Genomic DNA, 12,335 nt, shown 5'->3' on the forward strand with positions numbered 1-12,335 from the left:
ATGCTAAGTAAAAGCATATTTATATACTTATAATCTACAGTCTGGTCATTTCCCAATGGGACCAGACTGTAAATTATATCCTTATAAACGGCGCGTTCTGACGCCAGAACGCGCCGTTTATAAACTTAAAGGGACAGCACTCGCAGCTGCTGCCATCGCCTCTACTCGACCTTCCCACCACTATAGCTTTGGCTCTGCATTTGCTTACCTCCCACAACGCGCTCCACCCCCTCCCTTCGGCTTCTCTTTCCTTCATAGCAGATCTCACTACAGTAAAAAATCTGCATCTGCCTCACTAGCGTTTCTCTTCTCCATTTTCACTCCCCCTCGCATGAACTATCTGAAGTCTCGCTCCCCCTCCCTCACCCTTCCAAAGTCTCGCTCCACCTCCCGTCCACTCTCTGAAGACTCGATCCGCCTCCTTCCCTTGCCTTCACCCGTCTGTGATGCAGTGAAAGAAAATGTCACACAGTGCGGGAGCCAGCCTTCAGAGTGGATGGGAGGCGGAGCGAGACTTAGATAATGTAAGGGAGGGTGAGAGAGACTCCAGGTAGTGTATACGAAGGGGAGGAGACTTTGGTAATGCAGAGGGGGGGGTGCAAAAATGGAGAGGAGTCCTGTGAAGAAAAAAAGGAAAGAACTACATCCCAGCTGTGACATGACCATAGCAAGAAGAAATAAAGGTACCCAGCTAAATATACTAAAGTATGGCATAATTTAAAAAGCAAAGAACTCGTCAGAAAGTACAAACTGAACCCAGAAATTGTAGATTATAATGAATAATGTACCCCCCACTGAAAATTTATAAAGATATTAAGTCACCTCGGAGTTATGTGACCTGTATAAAAGCACTCGGCCTGCGGCCTCGTGCTTTTATATGGTCACATAACTCCTCGGTAACATAATATCTTTATAAATTACAGTAGGGGGTACATTATCCACTATATTACTGTTATAAATTTTTTTATTAAATAGTGTGGGGAATACTATAAAAATACTTGAGTTCACCTTAAAAATTTTAAACAACTATGTATGTGTACCTTTTCAGTTTTCCCATGTCATTGTTGACCTCTTTGTGCCTTTTGTATTATGTATAGAAATGCCTTTCAAATATCTTTAGCAACTACCCACATCCTAAGTAAACAATAGATATGAAGGGCACGGCTATATTTGACTTAACATTGTCCTTATACATCCAATATTATGCATACCACTTTCATTTCTAAAGACACTGGCAGTATGTCCTTAACTAATATCACATATCTCTTATCGCTTTACAATATTAGAAGTATGTTTGGCTCCTTCTCTTCCAATATCCAGAGATAATGTTTTACAAGACTGACAAACACATGAAGGCTCAAAGTAATATGCTAGGGAGATGGAAATTGCTGATAAGCAGTTCTGTTTATCTGCTTCCATTTCTCTCTCTCACACTTTCTCCCTCCCTCTCATTTATCTCTAGCCCATCTCGCTTCTCTGTTCTTCCATGTACCAGTATAAATGAGGAACAAGATAAGACTAGGATGTAGCTCCAGCCAAACCTGACTCATACTGTACTTTGTTTTTCATCTTGGCTGATTGCAGCCAAAGAGTATTCCAAATCCATCAAGTTTTGCTTTCCCTCAACACAAATGAGTATGGAGGAAATAATTATTTTGCTCTTTACAACAATTTAATGCATAGTACTCTTTATAATCAATTTATTATATATATATTTATATATAATCAATTTATTTCAAATATGATGATACCAAAGTACAGTTTTCGAGTGTTCAACAAGTGGGGCAACATTACACAATATCCAATAATTTTCTCTTAGGCTGTTACCCCAAAATGAGCCAATGTGTTGCCCATCTTGTAAGGCAAAAAGGGCAAAGAACTGTTGTGCCTGATATATTCTGAACCGAGTAATGTAAAACGTTTACAGCTCTCTAAAAGGATAAATATAATAATGTAGTAACCGTACAGCCAATCTATTTGTTAGTTAAAATGTGTTTTATATTTAAAACCTTTCTTCTTGACCTCTAGAGGGTAGTCATTATCGCGAGAATACCTAAATACATAGGTCTTGATAAAAGTTCTACTGAGGACAGAAACTTTGGACACAAATGGTATGTAGTGATGGGCGAATTTATTTGGCAGGCATGAATTTGCAGCAAATTCACGTGATTTGCCGCCGGCGCACACTGACGACAGCGTCAAAAACGAGACACCAGCGCTGTTTCGCAAATTGTTAACTGTTTTGGGAATTTCGCTGGAAATTCGCAAATTTTTCTGCGAAGCAAAATGCCCCAATTCGCCCAACACTAATGGTATGTGAATAAACATTCTTTATCTTGACTGCTCAGATCTACTGAGACGCCATAGAAATCAATGGGAAGTGAATATTCTGGTGTACTGATTTTTTTTTCTTTGAAATTTGAAAATCATTAGGAGGCACATTTACTAAGGGTCAAATTTAGAAGTTAAAAGACTTCAAAATTCAAACATCGAATTTGATACTTTGATAGTCGAAGTTTTTCTGGCACTGCTATTTTCGAGCGTAGTAAAAATCGTTTGATCGAACAATTTAATCCTTCGAATCGAACGATTCAAAGGATTTTACAAAATAAAACTTTCTAAAAATTCTAAAAACTTAGCCAAAGACTCAGAGAGGTTCTAGGAGGTCCCCCATAGGTTAAACAGCAATCCGGCAGGTTTAAGGTGGTGAAGTCAAAAGTTTTTTAATTTCGAATGTCGGATTTGTGAAGTTTTTTCAATTCGAAACTAATTTTGGCCTATTCGATGGTCGAAGTACCCAAAAATTACTTCGAAATTCAACATTTTTGAATTCGAAAATTCACTTCGACCTTTAGTAAATGGGCCCCTAGGTATCCTGACTTCTCAAAATGCATGGAAAGCTATGATTCACAAAAACTACCACAATTGTTTTCTACAGTGGACCTTGATTGTGGTTTATACATTTTGTAAATTTTCTTAAATAAGGTCAGATTTGCGGAAATTCACAAATGAATTTGCATTTATTGCAATTGAGGTTAGTTGTGCCTGTAAGACATCTCATGAAATACATATAAGCAAGATAACACAAGCAAGTCTTTTATATATCTGCAGAGAGCAACCCTCATGTCTGTAAAGCTTATAGTTAAATAGGCAAATTAGTACTGGGGCATATGTATGGCGGTCCTTTCCAAACACACCTGCAAGTGCAGATGCTTTAAAATTGACACAATGGAGATAGAATATTGAAACAATTTATTGTCGTCCATCATGCATCTGTTGATGAATGGTGTGTAACTGTGTCTACTGATGCTGGGGAACTTTGGATCTACTGCCACCCTGTAACAGTTACTAATGTGTCATTACTCCCAGTGAATATGATGCAAATGGCATTTTGAATGCATGCACAGGAAGTAAAGCACCCCAGTTATAAAAATGCTACATGCAACTTACAGCCAATTTGTGTCAAATGGCGAAATACAATTACATCCAAACATTGGTGCAGATGCAACGTTTAGCATGCTATTATGCTGGAATTGCCAGGAAAAACAACTGCTTGATGGGTAAAAACAACTTGCATGTGAAATTGCACTTTGCAAATAACACTTGTCTTCCTATATGACCACTTATTTTCCCCCGAAGAGCCTATTTTTGTTTATATAGTCTTCTAGTTTTACATTTTAAGTTTAAAAACAGAAACAACTTCTTTGCTACCCCCAATCATTCATACCAATTTATATTATCTATTGACTTTTGTTTTAGATCATTTTTTTTCTAATTTAAATGGGAGTTTAACTATATGCAGCTTGTATAGCTCTGAGATGATTGCTTTCAGTGCTTAACCTGCAGCTGGTTGAAAAAGTTAATCGCTGATTGGTTGCTGTGTTACTGCCCGGATGTATTTTTTCAAATCTTTATAAATGAGCCCCACTAACCTTACAAGCACACCAAATATGCACAAAATGATTGACTACCCTGGCCTGGCCTAGGTTTGACATTACTTATCTCTAAACTACTAATGCTCATTAACATACAACCACAACCGAATAGAAATTGATAATCAGATTCCTACTTTCCTCTCTCAGGGTAAAACCAATACCAAATAGCCATGTATTATATACATGTTACACAATGTTCGCCCTAATAAAAATGCATCCCAGTCCCTCTGCCCTTGATCTCAGCAGTACACATTTATATTGTCTTATTTACATCTGTTCTGTTGTGATTGCAATCCTGCAAAATGCCTCTTCTTCCTCCCTTATTGTATTGATTAAATGGTATCCCCATAGCACCAGTAGAGCAGTTTATGTCATGACATTTCACAGATACAAAAGTAATTATGCAGGAGACACTACATGAAAAAGGAGGGCTCACCTGCAGAGATTATATTGTGCAAAGCAATACATTATATTGAGTAATAAGAGGTTATACAAATAGTAATTTGTCAGCCTTAAAAAGAGGATTAAAGGGATGCAATAAAAAAGTCTGTCTTCTGTTATCCTATGTCTTAAAACCACTATATTTTCTGTTAATGTTTACTCTATTCTTTGCTTAATTTAATGATTGCTATTTGAGATACTGCGGGCCATGTTCTGGCTTATGAATTTAACAAAATATCTATACTACTGTATGTCACTAAAGCACTGCAAATAAAGTAAAAAATGGAAGAATGTTAAGATATGTTTTAATGGGTGTGCTCTCACCCAGATCCCTCCGTAATCTGATCCTGACACTGTGTCATGTGACATGATTTTTGTCTGCTACTGCAGAAGTGTTAATAAAGTTATGTCTTCTTGAAGCAAGAGAAGCATGGTGTCTGTGTGCAGTTTCTCCTCTGCCTAAAATCTCATGTGAGATTGAGCTACTGGTTATCCCATCTCTTAAGCAGAATGGCAACAAATAACCTTTAATTGTCTCCATTAATGGATAGTGGAAAGTTGTTTAAACATTAAAAAAATGTATCTGGCAAGGCACAGTACATTATTAATAGGGAAGTCCGGTATGGGACTGCTCGTTAAGTAGGGCACTTGTGGTGGTGTATTTATCAACAGTCTCATTTTAGTGTTTTTAGAGGTTTTTAAAACCACTAGTAAACTCACTTTCTCTAAAACAGCAAATGCTGTAAAACATTCCAATCTAAAAAGTATGAATGAAAAAGAAAACTAAAAAAATATCTTGAAAACCTCAGTGGAAAAACCCCTAAAAACCTCAAAAAGTCCATAAAGATTAAAAATGGTCCAAAAAGGACCTCACCAACTTTTACCTGGTGAAAAAACCTTTAAGTTCAGTGTTGAGAAATGCAAGGTTATGCACTTGGGCAAAAATAACATAAGTTCCAGTTACATATGGAAGTGTATTGTAGTCCTTGTTAATTGAGAAGGATTTGAGGATTATTGTGGATAACAGACTTTGAAACTATAAACAGTGTCAGTCAAGGGCTACTAAAGCATTTCTTGCATAAAAGCATAATTAATATTGCAGAGATAAGAGCATGCTTTTGCAGTGCAGTTTTGGGTCCCAGGAAGATATCAATGAGCTATATTAGCACAAAGATGTCCAACTAAACCAGTAAAGGGAATGGAACAATGAAACTATGGGGAAAGTTGGGATTGTTTTCACTGAAGAATAGGCCCTTATGATGGGACGTGAATTATTCTTTACAAATACATTACAAGACATTATAGACAGATTGCAGTATTTTTTCACATATAAAATGAAAAAGAGGTCACCCCTTTAGACCTAAAGAATTGATTTTTAACTTAAAGAAGCTCAAATGGTTCTTCACTATATGAGCATTAAGATTGTGGAATGCTCGGCTGGGTGATGTGATTCTTGTGTAACTTTCTGGATAAGCATAATATCCAAAGCTAAAATGATCTCAAGATCTACAGTTAGTTTAGTATATATACAGTATGTGTGTGTGTATATATATATATATATATATATATATATATATATATATATATATATATATATATATATATATATATATATATATATATATATATATATATATATATATATATATATATATATATAAAATCAAAATCTGGAATAAAGCATTCCTGGGCCAGCACTTCCCTTTGTAAAACAAGTGTCTTTTTATTATTTCATTTCACACATCACAGTGCTCCAACGTTTCGGTCCCTCTTGGGACCTTTCTCAAGATGAGATTGCTTGATTGGAGTGCGGATACTGAAGATATCTAACTATATATATATATATATATATATATATATATATATATATATATATATATATATATAATAAAACAATTGGAATTAGAAGTAAAGTGGACCTTTAAACTGGCCACTTGGGAACCAAATGCAAAGTGGGAATGATAGATTTTTATGAAATGGTTTGGGTACCAGTCACAATAACATAGTTTTCCCTACCAGAAGTGCTGGCTAATAGAAGCCACAACGTCTCATAATAAGAAGTGCTAATGGCGGAGCACAACAGGGCTCAGCGTCTTCAGGCTGGTGACAGCTCTCCCGAAACTTCGGTAACTCACCCTGAAGATTCCAATACTAGCAGCAACAATCTCTCATTCAGAGCGCAGACCAATTCACACTGAAGTTGGTTTAATTAATATCAATCCGGCTTTATTTTAGCATACACTGTGATCCAAACAGTGGGTGTGCAAAGAAAATCCTATGCTTTCCTGCCTCTATACCAGGCATTTCCTCAGGGTATTATTATTTAAAGCGACTTCAGTGTGAATTGGTCTGCGCTCTGAATGGGAGATTGTTGCTGCTAGTAATAGAGGCCACACTCCGGCAGGGGGAAACAATTTCTTACATTTGGGTAATGAGCCTCTGACGTAGGCGACTCACAATCTGACGTCAATCGCAGTCGTATAATTAGTGAGTTGCAGCAATCACTCATTATGAGCTTTCATGTGCCCCATCATGGCCGTCGGCATGGGACACTCCCACTAGATGCGGGCAGCCTAGCATTTAAAAAAAAAAACTATTGTTTCCCCCATCCAAAGTGCGGGCTTGGCTGTATTAAATAAATAAAGCTGTTTTTACCGCTGCTTGGAAGTTCGTGAAGTGCATGCTGCAGTTGTGCACATCGAAATGTGGTTGACGAACTGTGTTGTGGCATAAACTTGTCACCACTGTTTTTCTGGCTGCCAGATAAGCTATTGCTTAAATCTATGCAATGTCAGGTACTCATAATGAATGGAAAAAAAAATAACCAGCTTCCTGAATGACTCCCCTAGCTGAAATATAGACATCCAGTGCTGTTTACTAGCTCCCTCTTTTCTGTATAATATACTTTGGACTTCAATGTCTGAGGTTGTGCATTACTCTTCCTTACCATGGATAACATTTGCTTAATATTATAGTCAATGCCTATTATATTCTATGCCTACTATATTCTATGCCTATTATATTCTATGGCTACTAACATATTAAATTACCCCTGGCAATAAACATTAATGTCATAGTATGGTTGTTTATGTTAAAACATTTATTTGTAATAGCACTAACTGAACACAGATATTGGATGTTTTCTTTCAACAATTTAATACCTACCAAAGAAATTCTACAATTTCCTTTAAAGAAGATAGAGTCTATGGGAATTTTTTCGTGGCACCTTGTTTCTGCTTTGGGAGGGTAAAATCACATGCATTTTTAAGTATATTGCTACACACATGTCCTACATTGTTAGAGAACCTCTTATTCACTATGCTACAATAGCTTTTTTAATAGATAAAAGGCTCCCGTGCTGCCAATTTATAAAAAAAAACATGGCTGTGATTTTTGATATTACCTCTGCTTGATTGGTAAAAGTATCTACTATTAACCACTTATGATAAATCTGACCACCAACAGATAATAACTGGTTGCTTTGTTTCTCACATTAAAAAGAATAAACCATATATTTATGTGTATGTCCTTATATAGACAGTGGGACGGCTCAGATCACTTTGGCTGATGTGGAAGGAAAGGGGAAGGATAAAATGATATATGCATGTGCTGCATGTTTCTTTTTTTTTTTGTCCTGCTTCTTTTTTGTCTCACATCATTTTTGTTTTGTCTCACAAAGCGAAAAGAGCCGTGCTATTCTGAACTCATTCTGATTGGAAACTAAATAACAGTTAAAAGTGATATTTTCAATAATTGATAATTCTATCAATCTTAACACAACTTGATTCATTTACAAAAATGGATTTGCAGTCTGTGAATCACTCAGCAATTCTAAGCCCAATATAGAGATATATTTTGTTACCTAAATTCAGCTTGAAGCAGTTAAAATCAAACAACTTAGTTTTATGCAAACAGAGGTGCAAATCATCTCTAATCACTACTGATTAGCTTGTAACTGCTCAGAATGAACAATTTAACAGAGTTTTGCTTGATCATCTGAGCACTAGAACATGACAGGTGCATAAACATCCCTGCCCATAAGAATATTGCATATGAGAAACTGTTTAAACACTTGCTCTGCCAGAGCAAACTATAGACATGTCAAATTCACCTAACTGGATGTTAAGGTGGCCATACCCAAGTTGGCAGCTTATGGGGCCCTCTGACAGGTCTGCCTAATTGATAACTGACCGGAAACAGGCAGATGGCAGGTTTAAAAATCCTTTTGGAGTGAGTATTGCATTGGTTCATCAATGGGGTCAGCCTGTAACCCTGCCGTTATTATCCGATTGTTTGACCCTTTGGTGGACACATGCGGGAATGATCCACTTATTTGGAATCTAGCCATGTTTGACCAACTTTAGATCTAATAACTATTTGTTTATTCATAATTGTACATTATATAAATAAATCATACCTGCAAAGGGATTGCACATAAGACCTGAGAACCTTACCTAGCCACTGATTTGTTGTGATGTTGATTGAGTTACTGCAATATGCACAGATTCCATCTTTCATCTTCAGTGCTTGAGACCTGGATTTTTCTGGATAAGGTATCCTTCTATAATACAGATTCGTATAACTTAAGGAAAGATCCTATGCATTTTATTTGAATGAGCACTAAAGTGTAGGTAAAATTGAGTTCATGAGTAACTGAAGGACCCAGAAGCTTGCAAATGCTCCATCAATGCATTCTAGCAGTGCTGATTGGGAGATTGCATTATTTCTTATATTAAGTTTCCTTGGGTAAAAAAGCCAAAAAGTCAGAGAGGAGCAACAATAATGATGAGAATGATGTTCAGCCTGAAGAAATACACAGCTAGAACAAGGGACTTGGAATTTATAGCCCCAGAGAATAGAAAGGGGACACTACATGTAGCATAGGGAAAAAACTAATTACAGCCTTAGGTGTTCTGTCTAAAATAACAGCTTTCTGTGTCATGGTTTATCATACAGCTAGAGAAAAATAAAACAGAAAAATCAGTCAGGAGGTGAGGATTTTAACAGTGTCACCTACTTAAGGAATTATCATTTTACTGTACAGTATACGGCTTTAGCTTTGTTTTTCCATTATATCATGTACATCCGCACAATGAATATAGCAATATTTATATATTTATTTATATTTTAAACTCTTTCAAATCTGTAGACACACTTGGAGGAAAATTTCCGGCACACCTGACATTTTAATACAAATAAAAACTTCCACTAGCCACAGTTTGTATAAAAATGACTATGGTAAAAATAAAAATCAAATGTTTCGGACTTTTTACAGAAAGACTTTATTTAATGACTGTAATTATCATTCACTAGAAAGAATGTGATTAATTAATTCACTAAGGAAAATTCTTAGGTCAGTGTCTTTGCGCTCCATAAGTATAGGATAGAGGCATCATAAATAACTTTGCACACCAATGTGGTCGTAATAAAAGGGGTAACTTCTATACATTGGATGTAGACACTCAATGAAGGCTGAAGGTGGCAATCCGTACCTTAATTTGACTTGTAAACAACAGCTTGCATAGGCAGGATATCATAGCGTATCGGCCAGAGTATGACCACCTTTAAGCAGAATGAACAAGAATGTACCCTCGTACGAACTGATATGGACAAATTCAGGGGCTTATTATCTAAAACTCTAATTTATCCCATGTTTTATTAAACCACGCTCAACCAAAGTCCCATCAATGATTTCATCTTATTTAACAATAAAATAGCTTGAAAAAGATGGATCAGAAAAAAACTTGAATTATACAAATTTTCCGGATTTGACACCTTAATAGCTTGATTTTTTTGGGGGGGGTAATCGCCCTTAAACCCAGAATTTTTTGGATTTGTGGACGAAACCCAGCACAGATAATTATATATTCAAGTTGTGAAAGAGACGTCAGCCATTGACTTCAACATGACGTCGGCAGGTTTGAGATGGCGAATTTTTTCGGATTCAGACTTTTTCAGCTTCGGTCTATAATAAATCTCAAAAAAATTGAGGTTTTTCTCAACTCAGAAACTTCAACTAGAGAAAATCGAGGTTAAGTAAATAACCCCCTTAAACTTAGGGTGGCTATGTCCATAAACATGTCTGAAGAATGATTCCTATTTTTAATTGTTCTGGTCAAATGTTCAAGATAATAAAAGTAGCATGCATTTAAAAGTAACTTGAAATTTCTATGAGAAACTAAGTAAACCCTGTCAATGCTAAGGCTTTAACTGAGGATCCATAGCCCTTGCTATGAAACTAATTTAGCTGAGGTACCTACAGTAATTACTGAGCTCAAAATAGCGCTACGCTAGTCTCATGCAACATTTGCTGGGGAAAAAAGTTACACACATATAAAAGATTGAAAAATATCACTTTTTTAATACATTTTGTAGATTTTCAAAAGTCCTCATTGGCATGTAGGGGTTGTTGATATCCCACAGGTTAAGGATACGGTGTCACCATGAACAGATACCAAAGGTACATAAAGAAGTTGCTAATCCTCCTTTGCTGACTACTACCATGTTGAGTATTGTAATGCTAATCTGGATTCAGAGGTAACAGCAGTATGAATCCTAGCTGATGCTTTTCGTCCTTTTAACAGCTTCAAGCTTTTTTTTTTTTCTTTGGATCCAAAAACCAATTAATTTTGCAGCAGAGGGTTGGGGTTCTGCTTTGTTGGAAGAAACTTGTTTTGTCAAAAGAATAAAAGATAAAAAAAAATTAGAACTGCTGCAACTGAGATTGGTGTTTACAGATGAAAAGATAATGGGTATGGATTTTTAACTTGTTTCTTAAAAAAGGTAACATGGAATGCTGTACTCTGGAATTACATTTCAGTAAAACCCCCTAAATATGATTTAAAAAATGAATCTGCATCCTTATAAAAATGTCATAGTAATTTTCTTTTCAGAGGGAATATGCGGCTCTCACCTCATAATGGGGATATCTGGCAGCATAACTAGTTGAAACCAAGAAATCAGTTTCTGATTAGTTGCTTTTTCAGCAAACTGCCCACACTCCACATTCAAACTGTGACTGCAATAGGCTCCCTTTGTATCACAATAATACAAGACTACATGAAGCATTACCAGGAACCTACCATCTTTAAAAATCACCCTCCAACATATCTCTGATGCACCCCTAGCAATCCAACCCCCACTGGATTTATGTCTCATAGAACTCTAGCTGTACAATATTTAATAGAAGGAGCCTTAGGCATATTTAAATGATCTCTTGCAAATTGCATTTATATACCTGGAGCTTAAACAAGCTTTTTATATTTACTTTCTATGTACGCATAATTTGTAGCACTTTTAGCAGCTGTTTACTGGCTGAAAGATGAATGATATATGGGGTACCAGTATCATTAATATTTTGCAGTCTATGGGAGATGGTCTTTCCAAAATCCAAAGCTTTCTGGATAACAGGACCAGTATATTTTCCCACATTTTAATAGATTAAAATTCAATCTCATGTTATTTTAGACAATGTGTCAAAACTAAATATTTTTTTTTATTGAAATGTTTATTTAAAGCATTCCATTTCCAATTTAACTTTAACCTCTATGTTTTTGTCACGGTCGGCACCCAACACCAGAGCAAACACCAGGCACCCTGGTCTCGGCTCGTGCTTCACCAGTAGTGTGACCACCTTTGGGCCTCGGGAGGAGCCCTCGGCTTACTTGGATGCCACCTGGACTTAAACGAGAGGTGCAAGATGAGGGTTCTGGATAGGCAGAGGGGCACGACAGTAAAGCAAAGTCTTTGGACAGAAGATCGTAGTACAAGGCGTTTAGGCAAAAGAGTAGTCAGATCAGGCCGGGTCGAGGCAGGCAGAGAATTAACGTTATCAGGCAGGCAAGGGTCAAACCAGGAAGACAGGTTTGACCCAGAGGGTTAATCAGAGGAGGTAGTCGGTAATCAGGCAAGGGTCAGAATCCAGAAGTCAGAATAGTCAAAATAGCCAGGCAGGGGTCA

At 36.6% G+C, this 12,335-nt stretch overlaps 1 protein-coding gene across 1 annotated transcript in view; it reads left to right on the plus strand.

The window, feature by feature from the left end:
* Positions 1-353: 353 nt before the first annotated feature.
* Positions 354-12,335, plus strand: part of LOC108707504 (glutamate receptor ionotropic, kainate 3) — a gene marked incomplete at its 3' end in the record, with an annotated part of 197,164 nt that continues 185,182 nt past the window's right edge. The window contains exon 1 of the mRNA XM_041582147.1: positions 354-683. Within this exon, the coding sequence (XP_041438081.1) occupies positions 605-683 (79 nt within the window). The remainder of the gene's footprint in view (positions 684-12,335) is intronic.

The sequence above is a fragment of the Xenopus laevis genome, chromosome 2L (assembly GCF_017654675.1).
Source record: "Xenopus laevis strain J_2021 chromosome 2L, Xenopus_laevis_v10.1, whole genome shotgun sequence".
NCBI lineage: Eukaryota > Metazoa > Chordata > Amphibia > Anura > Pipidae > Xenopus > Xenopus laevis.